Below are 15,098 nucleotides of genomic sequence, written 5' to 3'. Positions count from 1 at the left end.
TTTAAAAAGAAGAAAAAATGGAAGAAGAACGTAAAATGACTTGTGGAGTATCTCCACATTTATCAGCAGACAAAAAGAAAAACTCCAGAAACTTTGTTCCTCCAGTCAGGAGAGAATTGGAACAGGCACCGGGATAAAGTCACAATAAGGTCGGGAAATAACAGGAAATAATACAAAAGTATAATTTATAAAGATGCTTTGCTTTATTCTATAAAACCCTTTTCGTCCTCTCTGCCCCCAAACACTGGCATTAAACAAACAGTAGACACAAAAAGCTCATCGGACTGATAACTCAGACAGTCGGCACAACGACATGGAGAACAGAAAGTAAAGAACACGACAGAGACAAATCATCTATATTACAGTAAGATGCCAAGTCCCATAAGACAAAACAATAATATTCAGCATATTTAACTCATTCCAATAAGAAAGACGAGGTTACTCACTTTATGTACAATAAATTAGAAATATGTCCTATCAAGAAACTTCTTATTTAGTCGTGTTTTAATTTCCCCAGCAAGCATTCCCCTCCGACAGATTAAACACATAAAGAGCTAGACGACGAAACAACGTCTTCGAATGCGTCGAAGCATGCGCAAACCATGTAAACATTTTTACTCGTAAATAGAGGATTTGATACTTCTGTGTTTAAGACTTTGCAAAGAAAAAGAGAGGCTGCTTTTAGACCCGTTGGTGTCTGCATGTAAACTACAAATGAAAATAATATTGACTAAACTGGAGGAAATATCTGCGCGAGTGTGCGTAAACTATATTTATGTGTCTTTTTTATTTAAAAATGTGTTTACAACGGTGGTGCACAAGCCGCCTTTGTGGTCTGCAACACACACACAGACACACACACAAATGCTCGCACACACAACGTTGTAAAGCCAATGTGTTGTTTATGATCCGTCCATAAAACTGCCATCGGACGCTTTTTAACTACGCCGACACTTCAAATAACGCCACAGTGGCGGGCCGGTCTTCCGACATGTCCTCTTCATATTTTAACTTCCAGATCAATAAACATTGTGCATAAACTGAAGTCTTACCAGATACTAATACCCCGAGCTATTAAAACCAGACACTATTGCTAAAGCATTTCACGCGGGAAGGAATCTGAAGTTTCTAGTTGTGTCTTTTTTCACAAACCTCTAGGAATGATATTTTCAGCATAATAATAATAATAATAACAATTATTATAAAAAACAAACTGAAAGGGAATTTCAAAATTGTCAGTATACATGTGAGCGCATCGGGGCTCTGTCTTCAGTCCCAGGTGGCGTAGCTGTCTATTTCCTGTAATGAGAGAGAAACCCGCCTTGCATAGCAGATAATACACAATAAACTGTATGTATAAAAATAGAGCTGATCACTTCTGCAAGAAGCACGTTGGATTAAGATTGGATGATGGTGACTGAGAAGGTTGCAGATTTAAAAAGATTCATGCAAACATTTGCGCGCACTATAGGAAATCGGAAATGAACAACTTTTTTTTTCAATCTAAATAGCTTGTAAACTAGGATGCATGGGTGACTTTTACTGGCCAATCTAATCAAGTAGCGCTGTAGCTTGTGTATTTAATGCTGTTTGAGAGTGTGTGGTGCGAGGAATCTGAGAGGAAGCCACCAAAAACTATGTGGAGGCATTTATCGTCAAAGTCCCGATGCCCGAGGCTTAATTTAGATAAGGATGCATTTGATTACAAAACAAAGAAATGGCGATTTGTGCTATGTCTCCTCTCACATAGACTCCGGGCTCATGTGAAGCGGAGGGGACGACTATCGATAGCCGATAAAAGGCCTCGGAGGAGCCGCCGCCGCCGCCGCAGCGCATAAAGTATCCGGCGAGCAAGCTGAAGGGCTCGGATCCACCATATCGACAGCAGTCTAATCGGAATCCCCGGTTGCTGAGTCGGGTTAACACCCTCCCGGCACCCCATCACTCCCACTTCACCCCCCCCCCCCCTTTTCGGTGTCTGCTCATTACTTAATGCCAGCAACCGGGAAAGAAATGGCGGCTCGCTGCTTGTATCAACGCCAACCATCGGGCGCTTCTCTAATCAAATTCTGCCCGCAATGAAGGAAGCAAGATAATAACCACTGTGTATGTATTTGTGTGTGTGTGTGTGTGTGTGTGTGTGTGTGTGTGTGTGTGTGTGCGCGCCCCGCTCCTCGTGCTTATTAATGGCCACGTGAAACCCCGGTTTCAGCACCTTCTGCGCGCCTCCGGTGTCAGCGACGGAGCAATAAATAACTAATACAAGAAAGAGTAGTGCTTGAGAAAAAATAAAAACCTCTATGTCTTACACCCCCCCCCCCCTCCCCCCTTCCACCCCTTTCATAACGTAGCCAAACATCAAAGCCCTAAATTAAAGATTATACAACTATGAAGAACAAACAAGAGCTGTCAGTTCCTCAAGCACACGGTCCAGTCCACAGCTGTATATGGAGTCCGACCCATTTAGAGGAGAGGAGGTCCGGGAAGAATCGCTGTTGGTCAGTGAGTTTGTTTTTTTCACGCATCATACTCCACGACTGCCAACTCAAATGATTCCACAGTTCAAAACGCTGCCTCCTGCTAACATCAGATGTAGCGTCCTTAAGACTTCGGTGTTAACGTTACGGCGTCTGCTGGCGATCAATGAAGCCATCGATCAGTTGTATCGATCGGTGTGATGGGGCTGAAGCTCACGTGGTTGCGCCTGAAGGTTAAAACAAATTGGAAATTGCAGGTGTGTGTGTGTGTGTGTGTGTGTGTGTGTGTGTGTGTGTGTGTGTGTGTGTGTGTGTGTGTGTTTACAGTTATTTGGAAGGCCATTCTGGGTTCTAGACATAAGAAATACTTCATGTTGGATACATGGTGTGAGCGTGCGTGTGCGTCTGAATGTGCGCGCCCGAGTGATTTCCCCGCTGTCTAGTCCTTGGGTTGGTCCTTGCTCTGTTTCTTCATCTTCATCCTCCGGTTCTGGAACCAGATCTTCACCTGCCGCTCCGTCAGGTTGAGCGCGCGTGCCACCTCATGCCGCCTGTCCCGCGTGAGGTACATGTTGAACAGGAACTCCTTCTCCAGCTCGAGCGTCTGGTATTTAGTGTACGGGCACCGCTTCTTCCTGGAGGAGCGCGCGTGCAGCCAGTTGGCCGACGGGTCGGCTGGAGGAAGAGAAGAGGAAGAAAGGGAGATCGGTTAGTGGGACTCTCTCCAGACCTGTCTTTGGAGGGGGGTCAGAACATTAAAGCAGCAAAGGTAAACACTCGTTAAACGATTAAACCAACATCTCTCCGCGCGTAAAAGTTACACAACCCTGTGCGTAAAAGCTCTGCTCGAAATCACTTGACGCTGCAATTGTTTCTCTGGTTCGTAAACCCGGTTTATGGAGTCAACAGGGGCGCGGATTTGACACAAGTGGACTCACGGCTGTTTTATTTGACACCACGCGGAAGACAGACGGCCAAGCTGAATCCAACGTTCAGCTTGCATGCGCGAGGAGGAAAGTCGGATGCACAAATATGAACAAAACACATATATACCATAACACCATAACAGATTTGTATAAAGTAAAGCGAAAAAAGTATCAAAACAACAATGCTTTATTTATTTATTATTTTTTTTAATTGTTTTATCATTTTATATTTGTATTTGTATTTGTATTGCTTGATTACAGCTTCAGACCACCTTCATTCACAGCTTAAGCTAAAATGCATTCAAAATGTATTTGCTGATTAGAAATCAGCCAATGGGATAGCTGCTTTGTTCACGGTCTCAGTCACAGTGATTACATATAAGAGAGATGTCTGACTTGTTTCTGACGGCCGCTGTTTGTAGTTGACCTTCAGCGGATGAATATCAGACACTCTGATCACGATAACAGGAGGCAACACGGTGCGCGCGTTCGGCTGTTTAATATTTTGTAACGATGTGGCGAAATTCCCCCCGCGTGATGACAGCAAACAAACAAAAACACATCAGGAAATCTGTTTTACAGGATTAATACTGTACTGTTTTTTTATTTTTATTTTTTTGCGTGAGAATGATGTTCATATTGTAGCTCAGCACACAGTCACTGCGTCACTTCTGATTGCTCCTAAATTAATAAACGGCGGGAGATTTATGGCCCCTGATGGGATTTGAGGGAAATATTTCCTGTGTGCAGCCTTTGCCTTTCATTAAGCTTGCACACATTCGGTTTGCCTGTCACACAATAGACCGTACTGAACCTGTTTTGGACACGAACAACCTTTTTTTCTTCTTCTCATAACGAACTCCATAAATTAACTATTAAAAAGCAGATTGTCTTATTCTCTGCGACGTTGTCAACACCGGCGGAATTAAAAGTGATAAAATAAAGGATTGATGACTTTTTGCCGCATCAGAACTGCGCACTGAGATTGTTGAATCGTGTGTTTGAGAAGTGAATAACAATGTTGCAATGCATAAACGCGGAGGCTCCTAAATTGGAATTTCGACAGAAATAAAGTTATGAATTATTGCTTTGATTTTTTTTTCTTCTCCATCTCTGTCTCTCTTCCTTTCATCTTTGCCAGGCCACCATGACTCCTCCACCACCACCACCCCCCCTTCCCGACACCCCACCCTTCTTTATGGCTTTCAGACCGATGTAATTAGCGGAGAACTCTTCATGTTTGGGACGCATGGGTCTGGTTTAGGGCTGAACACTATCTGCTCTTCCCTTCTGCAAAGCATCCAGGCATCTCAGCTATGAAGCAGCTTGGAGACGGTCTCATGGCAACTCCACCATGACAAAAGGAGAAGCTCCCTTTATAACTCTGTTTTTTTACCTGCAAAGAACATGATTTTTACATTTTGAAGCAACTATCCACACACACCCAGGGACATTGTGAGGGCTGGTTCTGGTTAATTTCATCTTTTACATCTTCTAAATAAAACGTTTAACCATGAGCAAGCATTCCCTGTGGTTAGGCCAAGGCTCTTCTCCTCCACTCAATCACAGCAGTCAAGCCATAGTTTTCCACTTGCTAGAGTCTGAAAAAAGCTAAAAACAAGCTAAATGCTGACAGGTAACGCTTAACGTTTCTGCCTTCTTATAATAGGAGTACAGCTGTGTCTTAAGTTTGAATCTGAGCAGTTAAGAATGGAATGCAATGTGTTACAAAAGCAAGGCCACACTGAGTTTCTTCATTGCATTTTGTCAGTGCATTTTGTAATTTTACGGTCTCAGTTCGGCTGTTCAATTCCAAGTCTGGTGCGTAACCCAAATTGTGTCTCGGAGAGGGATATCCGCTCTGGAACTGTTGGTGAAAAAACTTGGTTTAGGCTTGAGTTCCTGACACTAAAGCTTTCCAGAGGTGGTGTAAGTCACGCTGAATGAAACACAGCACACATGCCGTCTGGCCATCAGGCTGAATTTGGAAATATAAGCTTCCATCTAAATCAGTGAGGGCAACATCAGGGCCTTAAAAGCCTCTCATTGTTGCTGTCAAACTGGGGGGAAAAAAACAAGAGATTTATCCTTTCAGCCAGGAGCACACCAGGTCTGCAGGGCAAGGGGTTATAAAGGGGATTTTCTTTCCCAAAATGCAGCCTCAGTTCTCTGGCCTGAGATGGCAGAAGGGATGATCTTATCACTCACAAAAGTCATGAGGAGAAGCCGGAGCTTCAACGCCTTTTGACACCAAGCGAGGAGATTAAAAATCATGCGTCTCGCTCCCCGAGGAGCTGCTCTTTTTCCTAACTTATGTTGGGTGGAGGCTTCGCCTGTCAATTCCACTGGTGATGTTTTTCATGCCGTGACAGAACTTTGTTACGAAGCCAATGCAATTCACAAAACTGCATATGACATTGGTAACAATGATTCTTTTAACTCCCAGATGTGAACACAGAGCTGTTGTGTGTGTCCCCATGAGCAATGTTGGCTTTATGTCTGATACCACACCTCCCCCTTTAAATGGTTGACACATGCCAACATACACCCCCTGAAAAAGAAACAGGGAATGAAAAGTTAGGAATAATGAAACATAAGAATACCTATTAAAACAAAAGTGATGGGACATTAAAGTGAAAATTTTGACTTTAAGAAATGGACAAAAAAAGTCTAAATGAAATAAAACAAAGTCATAATGTTGAGAAAACAAGTGAAAAGTATTAATCCTAAACAAAAAATATTGTTTCCATAAAAATATAATATTTTTTCCATTCAAAAGTTTGAACTTATTTGTAATAATTTGGAAAAACTCTTAAATGTGTTGACCAAGTCATACTTTTCACTTGGTCAACACATTCTCATGGCAAAATGCTATTTACTGGTTTTGTGTACAAGGATGCTTGTCCTGCTGGAGCCTTCAAGATGTCCTCATGCCAAAGACACTTTGAATCAATACAACAAGGCAAAGTCGGGGATGGAAATCTAAGTCTTTACACTTAATATGTAATACATTCTTAAGATGTCAAACTTGACCAGTTCTTCTTCAAAGCATCAGCTTTCTTAGCAGTGCATGTCTGTCCATCATCTCTCTTCCAGGTTGGATTGAGCTTGTGAACATATTAAAACAACAAAAACAGCTTGTTAATAGTGGAAATCCCAGATCTGATTCATCACCAACATCTGATAGATAAGCTTCTCTGTCTACCAAATTTGAACCGACACAATCTCATATATCTCTGGACATTTGTTTTCATATTTATCGTAGCAATAAAGCAGGCTGTTATATGAAAAGTAACGCCAAAACAATTTGTATATAACAGATGTGATTAGCTATGTAATCCGCATAATCTAGAGCCAGGACATTCATAGCTATACTTGTGAAAAATAATAACCCTAATTCGTAATTATCCCACCAACTTATTTCGTATGTTATCATGAAGCATAAAGACGGGTGGATGGGTCCAACAAACAGCAAACAAACACTTTTCGTTCCCTAAGTGAAACGAGAAGTAAACGATGTATTTGCATAACGTAACTTGCAAACTTCAGTAACGACACTTCCCGTGGTTATTTGAACTCAAAAGACGATCTTTTCCTAAACCTAACCAAGTAGTGTTGTTGCCTAAACCTTACTGAGTAGTTTTCTGTGAAGACAGAAGTTTATTTCCAAAATACCGCATGCATGTAATGAGTAAAAATTGCCACTGGTATCTGACTTTCTTAGTAAAAACACATGAAAAATGAGGCGTAACTTAATAAGATGTCATACGAACAGCTTTATGAGGATTGACTTATTGCAAACCAAATGTTTCCCCAAACTTTGACTTATTTGTTACATAACTTCCATACTTACGTAACGCCACCTCCCTACTCATATAAAGCCAAAGAACGAGCTTTTCCTAAACCTAATTAAGTACTTTTGTTGCATAAACACTGTGGGGTTTGTGCATACATACTGGTCGCTGGTGTTACATTCTCTGGAAATGCTCGAAAAACAAGAAAACATCTTTTCCTAAGGTATCATGCAAACCGTTCTATGAGTACATGTTGAATAAAGGCATCTAGTTGACATTTCGTAATTCTTAGGTAACACTACGATATTTTAGTAATGCATCGACCAACAGGGACTTGACTTTTCATCAATTCTTTTTTGTAGGACATTGGGTTCGAAACAAGACCGCAAAGCCAAGATGGCTGCCAGGGATGTACACGCCATCACCCAGCCTCTGTCCCTATGTGGATCCGACAGGATATAAATTCCCACCAGCCAAGTTAGTTAGCGGCCATCATCAGTAAATATGTCCTTAATACCCTCTGGAATCAATTCCCTCCAACACGGCCAGCATGTAGAGGATCGATTTCATCTCAGGGCAAAATAATGCCTGATAAAAGAGGTGAGAGGAGGGTGGAGGGGTCGGGGGCTGCGGCGCTTTTGTCACACTGTAAAGTGGGTGCTTTGCATTCCCCGGGTGTATAATCACCTCCAGGACCATCCATTACCCTCGGAGCTGCGCCGCGACCGTGGCTGTCAACCAGGATGACAAACTGGTTGTGGGGTGGAGGAAGGGTGGTGAGTTGGGGTGTCGGTGGACGGTATAGTCTTTTTTCTCCAAGCTGTGAGACAGTAAGGACAATGACGGATATAATGAAGGAATATGGGTAAGGGGGGGGTGAGTGTGGATAGTCCTAACTTGAAGGTTCCTCTTATAGGCTACATCCAGAAGCAATGTGTTGGCTTGGATGTCACTTGGACGAGCACGTGGACGAAAAGATTGATAATCCCGTAAAGATGTGGCCCCCCGCGGCACGATGTGTTCAATTGTAGGCCAGTGTGTATGTGTGTGTGTGTGTGTGTGTGTGTGTGTGTGTGCGTCCACCATGATGAATGCCGCTCACGCGGAAACAGTGACCGAATCGGCTGGAAGACTAATATCGCGTCCCGTCTCCCTCTCTTTCTCCCTCCCTTAGCAATTTCACCCTAATAGTTCCAGAAATTGACCTCTCATATATCCCAAAGGCACGTTATTACATTTCCACAAGTCGTATTTTATCCCCCCCCCCCCCCGCCCAACCCCAACCCTTACACCCCCATCTCGCCCAGCCAACCAACAGCAACACGCCAATTAATGGGGTTGTTCACCCGGCGTTATAACTTAATAAACTTCGGGGGTAATAACTTTCCTCGCACTGCCCGGCAGCAGCAGCAGCAGCAGCACAAAGACTGAAGTGTAATCTTGTAGTTTATTCTGGATGGCCGCCCAGCACCAGTAACACAAAGGGAATCTGTAGCTGGATGCCGGCTTTGACTGGATAAGATGTTTTGAGGAGGTCGGATTCCCGCCTTCACACGGCAGACGTTTGGAATACCCAGGGAGGGAAATGTGTCCCGCAGCTCAGTGCCAAGACGCAGACACTAATCACTGCTCAGATCCCTTGAGCAAAAAAGTTTCCCAGGTACAGCTGGAGTCAAAGAGGCCAGGTAAACACTTGCACATATTAGACCCGTTTTTACAAGTTGGGGATCTAAGAATTCAGCCTTCACAGTGTCCTCAAATGTTTGCACTACATTACATTTCTTATTTTCTGTTTGAATGTTTCCCCTTCGTGGCAACACACAAGAGGTACCAAAGTAAGTGAGCTTCTGAAACTCCAACTGTCTGTCCAACGTTCCTTCAACATCAATAACGGCAAGGACTTCCAAGAATTCTGCCGTGAAGTCAAAGCTCTCCGAGGAATTTGGCCCCTGTAGAGTTCAACATGGTCTGGCCACTTCTTAGAGTTCAGAATATGTGCTGTGCCAACATACAGGACCCGGCCAACGATGATAACATCCCATATGTTCAGAACACCAAAAGTTACCATTTTATTTGTCCTACATGCATACACAGATATTAGGCACATCACGGTGACTATTTTTGTGAAGGGGAAGCTTTGTAGACATATTTTACTCCACACACTTTATCAAAGCAAAACCAAGACCAAAGCTTCAATGACACCCTAGTGGGTTCTTTTAGCATACCCTAAAGGAATAGTTAGACTTTTTTGTAAGCGGTTTCCTGCCATGTGCTAAGCTAAGGTATGCTTGTGTTGAGCTTCATATTTACTGTACAGACATCCATCTTCTCATCTAACTCTTAGCCCAAAATGTCAAACTATTCTTTAAACCGCGAAACAAAACCGCCACAAAAGTTAAGCTACGCTGGCAGATACACCTTTGAAGTTGTGACAAAACTTGTCACAACCAAAAGAGCCAAAAGCCGCTAGTATTCTGCCATTGCAGCACGAAGTAACCCATCCAGACACAAATCAGACCGACAAGCATAATGTGTTGATGCTTCGGACTAAATTTCATTGAAAGTGGCAAATCACATTTGCACGGAAGAGAAGTGCACAGACTGTGTTTGTGTCAGCAGCTTACTGGCCCGAGGCTGCGCTAACCGAGGCGCCTTTTAAAACGCAAGCGTTTTTCCTCTTCTCACTAAATTAGTAACCATTCAGTTGATCCGTGAAGCTAAAGTATGAATGTGTTTAGCTTGCATTTGAGGGAACCCAGCTTGCACCCACAGTGTTTAAAATGGCTGCCATGTGAACAATGGACTCGCTGGTGGGTGCAGCTCCCACTACCTGCCGCACCGCCACACTGCACACCAACACAAAAACAAAATGATAAACCACAAGAAAGGCCGCTGGCAGGGAGAAACTTTCTCTAATTGAGTGCTGCCTGTTTGAACACTAGAATCCATTACAGACCAGCCTTCATTATACCAAGCGAGCTAGACTGGGACGCACACAGTGTTACTGGTGGAAAGTCTAATAATTCAGACTGGAGGCTGCTGGGCTCCATCCAGCCCTTAACCAGCTCCCTGCGCTGATGGATAGCATGTTCAGATGCTGTAATAAGGTGGCTGAGTGTGTGTGTGTGTGTGTGTGTGTGTGTGTGTGTGTGTGTGTGTGTGTGTGTGTGTGTGTGTAGTATTTGTGAAAAAAGGCCAATGCGAGGGTGGAGGCCTCCCTTCTCCTCCCTCATGCACACCGGAGCACACGGTCACGCGCTCAGACACATGGATCAAACTAGATTTATCCGGCGGGATTAGAGGAGGGGAAACAGAGCCCGTTCACATCCAGCCTCGCTTAAAAAAAATATAAAATATGAAAATGAAAAAATCTTTCCAGGGAGCGTTTTTTTCCCCCCAGTCCCACCCAAAATAAGTCAAGAAGCTTTTGGAACGCAGCTTCACAGGGAGCCAACCCCGCCAGCGCGTGACGGATTCAATGTTGTTGTTGTAGCGCGGGACGAGCGCTGATAGAGAAACAGAACAAACCCCGTGTTGTACAGGGACAAACCCTCCGCGGCTTTATATCAAGATGATTGCGATTCCATGACAGGTAAAATATTATTATTATCATTATAATTGCGGAGCGAGCAGATGAATAAAACAGCAGCTCGCATGTGACCGGCAGCCAATAGCATCAAGAACAGTTGTGCATGCATGGTGTGGAGTATTTGGAATCATTTTTTTAATTGAAGTAAATATTCAAAGAAATGCATTTGCGCAAAGCTTCCAATGCCTGCATTTCTAAAAAAAAAAAAGCCATATGTGGACTTTGGAAAATATAACAAAAACAATTATTTCATCCAAACTATGAAAAGCTCATTTGTTCTAAACATGTTGATACAAAAGAAATACAAAAGCCAACATGTTTCAGATACAAACTCACAAAAGACTTTAAGCGATTGTATTTTGCAAAAGAAAACATGGACAAAAGTGCATTTCCATCTTTTCCTCCAACTAGACTGAACCCACCAGAAGCCACTGAGCCGCTGAGCCGTGAGACGCATCCTGACTGGCCCCGACTGCAGGTGTGAAGCGGGGTCCCCCCCCCCCCCCAACCCCCCAACCCCCGTGCGCTTCTGGCTGAGTGATGAGGCCTCCGCTCTATTTAGAACTAATGTCGCCTGCTCTTCCGCTTGTGTCAATGATGGACGGCTGGACTCCTTTTTTTTATGATGATATTTGCGGCTGATGACAATAAGATGGGTTATCCGTATTGTTATGTTTACAGCTCGGCGCTACAGAGGAGTGACGCTACATATAGGGACATTTTGAACAGAAATATGACTATATAAGTCCACGAGCGCGCGCGTGTCTCTATGGCAACTTTGATTTGCAGAATGAATGCCAAAAGGAAAGCAGGAAAGGTGGCACACAGAGAATACAGCACACAACTGGTTACTTTAACCTATAAAAGATAATCCGACCTGTCCAGTGAAAAGCTCTGCGGCTCATGTGTCCACACTGACCGACTCTGGGCCAGTAAAGATCAGGAGGCATGTCTGACTGCTCTGCTTAACAGTCTGGACTGCCGATCAGTCGGGCTTGTTAACTGATCATGTCAGACCAACAAGATGAGCTTTAAAAAACACGGAATGGAGCGCACACACGAGCCCATGTGCGCGCGCGCACTTGTGTAGAGAAAAACAAAACAAACAAAAAAACGCCACACAATGAAAGACTAAGAGAGACCTCCGACCTACACAATCCACCTGCGATAAAAAGAAGAAAAGACGATTCTAAAAAAAACACCAACCATTTTTCAAACAGGACATGCAGTGCGCATGCCCCGAGCAATGACTAACGTAGACCATGGTAGAGCTCACCCAAAGACTGCAACGTTGTCTAATTAGTGTCAGACGAATGGGTTTGAGGAAGAAGAGCAGCAGATTGGAACTGAATTATAGAATAAATCTGACTGAGTAATTTTTTAGCATCCTCTGATTACAAGCGGTTTATATCATCCCATTACCGCTTTACTGTTGTTGTCACTTCAGAAGCACCCTGTTCAACTTTTTCACACAAGCATCTGTATTACAAATACACACATATTGTTTTTAGCTCACGCATGTGAAGCTGTAAGGATGCACATGTTTGATTGGACCTGTTCCAGGTAATTCAACAAGCTCAGCATACTTTCAGTTATTTTAAAACTGCCACATGGATGCAATAAGCATAAAGACAGTAATGCAATACAATACAAAGTTTGGATTGTCTCAAAAGCCAGTGTTAGGCGCTGTGCCTACTTTGCAATTTTGTTTGGTTTTAATTATATCGCAAGTTGTTCATGTTATTCATGCACATTGAAAGTAGGTGCCACATAAAAAACTACATATTTGTATGCATATATATATATATATTTGTTTATATATATCCGTCTGGTTGCACAGGGATGATACGGGCTGAATAACACAGTAAACTTAGAGAGCAGAAGGATGGGGCACTTTGGCTCTCCGGCTCTTTGTTCTTGTTTTATGGCGGCATTAAAAGCATTTACAATCTCTCTCTCTCCCTCGGCTCTCTCTCCTTCTCTCGCGCGCTATTTCCTGCTTTAATAACTTACTTTGATCCGGGCCGTCTTTGTCCTCGCTCCCTTCGCAAATGTCCTTATTCTCGTCGAACCCTGCTCTCGGGATGGCGGCCGGGTGGCTCAGCTCGCGCGCCGCCGTGGACGCCGACTCCAAGATGTACGTGGTGGTCTCGTGCTGGTGCAGTCCGCCGATTTTGGGCGCGATCTCCCCGCCGAGGTGGCCGAGCTGTGGCTCCAGCTTGACCTGCCCCGTCTGGCCGTGCCCCGGTACGGACTCGGAGCCGCGCGGCGCGCAGTCCAGCCACGAGCGTAGGTACCGTGTGTCCGCGGCGGGCACGTGCTGGGCCGGGATGTACGGGTGGTAGACAGCGGGCAGGCCGCTGGCGCCGTGGTGCGGACTGAACGGGCTCCAGGACGACGAGAAGACCGGGGGCTTCGGCTGGAAGCTGCACGACGGGTACGAGTCGGGATGGGGATGCTCCGCGTGCGCTGCGCCGCCGGGCTGCCTCCCGCCCGCGGCCGCGGCAGAGCTCGAGCCGGAGTACTGCACGCCGGGGAAGCGAGCCGGGCTGGAGAGTTCATCGCTCTCGTGACTTATGATGGAGTCCACGTAATAGTTGCTCAAAGTCCCAGAAATGGACATTCTCGGACATTATCTGGGAAACGCCGCGAGTTTCACTAAACAGAGAACAAGAAGAGAGACATTACGAGATTTTTCTGTTCCCCTCTCTCTTTCTCTCTTCTGTCCTTTGCTGGCTCGCCCCCTCCCCTCCCCTCCTCTCTCTCTCTCTCTCTCTCTCTCTCTCTCTCTCTCTCTCTCTCTCTCTCTCTCTCTCTCTCTCTCTCCTCCACTAGCCCCCTTTCCTTTCCTTCCAAACAACTTGCTCACTATAGCGAAACAAAGTGCCACAGCCTACAGCCTCGCACCGCGCGCGGGGGTTCGTTGGGTATGTTCGCGAGGAGCAAACTGATTGGCCGGACTTTTTCTTCGAGCCTGATAAAGCGTCAATGGAGCGTAAATCAATCCTGCACGCTGGGCCCCCCTTTTTCTCCCTCTCTCTCACACTTTCTTTCTCTCTCTCTTTCTCTCTCTATCTAATAGATTGCACCCCCCCTCTAAATAAATTGTCTTGTTTATATGCAATATGCAAAATGACCAGTTCGTCCGTATATCTCGTTCGTATCTACGGCTGCTGTCAAAGTCAGAACTACATCAAACCGTTCAATTATGCTTCGTCTGGAAAGCTTGCGCGAGACGCAGAGCGCGAGACAATGGCTGACAAATAAGTGGCGCCATTATTTTTTATGCATTTATTTATTTATTTATTTCCCAACCTAATCAAAACAGATGCGCGTGCATTCCGGTGCACGAGGGCGCATTGCCGGGCGCGCGTCGTCCACCACTGCCCGAATTGCGCACGCGAGCAATCGCTCCAATCAATCTCAACATCAGCGAGTGCGCATTTAAAGCGCCATTAGCGTGCAAGCGCCGAGAGTCCTACACTTAAAGGCGCAGATATGTTCTGCCCGAGACGAGAAGAAGAAAAAAAAAGTCACACCTAGGTGTGTTTAATCATTTAGCCGCTCTGTGAGTATACTTGGAAGGTTTCGCAGCGAGCTGCCGGGGCCGCCCGACACTGTTTTATTGGCAGATTAACAGTCATTTTTGTTAACGAGCGCCATTAAATTCGGGCCCTGCGCGCGGTTATGCCCCTTGTCTTTACAGCGCAAACTACTTCAACTACTTTTTTTTAGGGGGAGTCCGTTTAATACCATAATAAAATCCTACATCAGGGCGGCTGCTTTTGGTTTTTTTGTGTTTTTACAGGGCTGATATATGGCCTGTGGTGGTCGTGTAAACGCGAATGCAGCCTCTCTCTCTCCACCCGGCTCGGGCGCTTCTCACTCAGCGGTCAGGCTGCTGGAGAGTAAACACAACTCGGGGGGCAGAGCTCGGCGGAGGAGCGGGTGGACTGGGGGTTTGTCTGTGTTTGTAGGTGACCTGGCTCTGCCGCTCCGCGATGGAGCTGTACCGATGATGCGCTCTCAGCAGTTCTGAGGGATGAAATCCGTCTCTGGGCTTTTTTTTTTTTCTTTTTTTTTTTTAATGAGGAGACCGGAGAGCGGCGGCAGACTGTGAGTCCAGACTTCTGACTCCCTGCTGACCTTTATCAAAGTCACCGGGATTGTAAGTCTTTATATTTCTTTATAATTATCACAGACGTGGAGTCTCGGCGCTCTTCGGGGGGACGGCAGGCTGCCGGTTCCCTGGGGCTATAAATCCGAATCTCCGCGTCGCGTACACGGGCTAACACCGTTATTTACGACGATT

General features: G+C 45.1%; 1 protein-coding gene across 1 annotated transcript; it reads right to left on the bottom strand.

Moving 5' to 3' along the window:
• Positions 1–2,358: 2,358 nt before the first annotated feature.
• hoxb9a (homeobox B9a) lies at positions 2,359–13,478 on the bottom strand. Its single transcript, XM_068726251.1, has 2 exons — positions 12,800–13,478; positions 2,359–3,152 (listed from the first exon to the last, which is right to left on the bottom strand). Exons 1-2 carry the CDS (start codon positions 13,407–13,409, stop codon positions 2,917–2,919), a joined length of 846 nt encoding a protein of 281 aa, XP_068582352.1. The 5' UTR covers positions 13,410–13,478; the 3' UTR covers positions 2,359–2,916.
• Positions 13,479–15,098: the final 1,620 nt, after the last annotated feature.

This window comes from Cebidichthys violaceus, unplaced genomic scaffold, assembly GCF_023349555.1.
Source record: "Cebidichthys violaceus isolate CVI_PGR_0920_01 unplaced genomic scaffold, fCebVio1.0.p SCAF_382, whole genome shotgun sequence".
NCBI lineage: Eukaryota > Metazoa > Chordata > Actinopteri > Perciformes > Stichaeidae > Cebidichthys > Cebidichthys violaceus.
This window is presented reverse-complemented; position numbering and strand designations above follow the sequence as displayed.

Excerpts from the sequence above, each read along its gene's own strand:
- hoxb9a (XM_068726251.1), bottom strand. The coding sequence starts at position 13,409 with ATGTCCATTTCTGGGACTTTGAGCAACTATTACGTGGACTCCATCATA. Across the intron at positions 3,153-12,799 it reads CAAAGACGGCCCGGATCAAA|CCGACCCGTCGGCCAACTGG; the intron begins GTAAGTTATTAA and ends CTCTTCCTCCAG.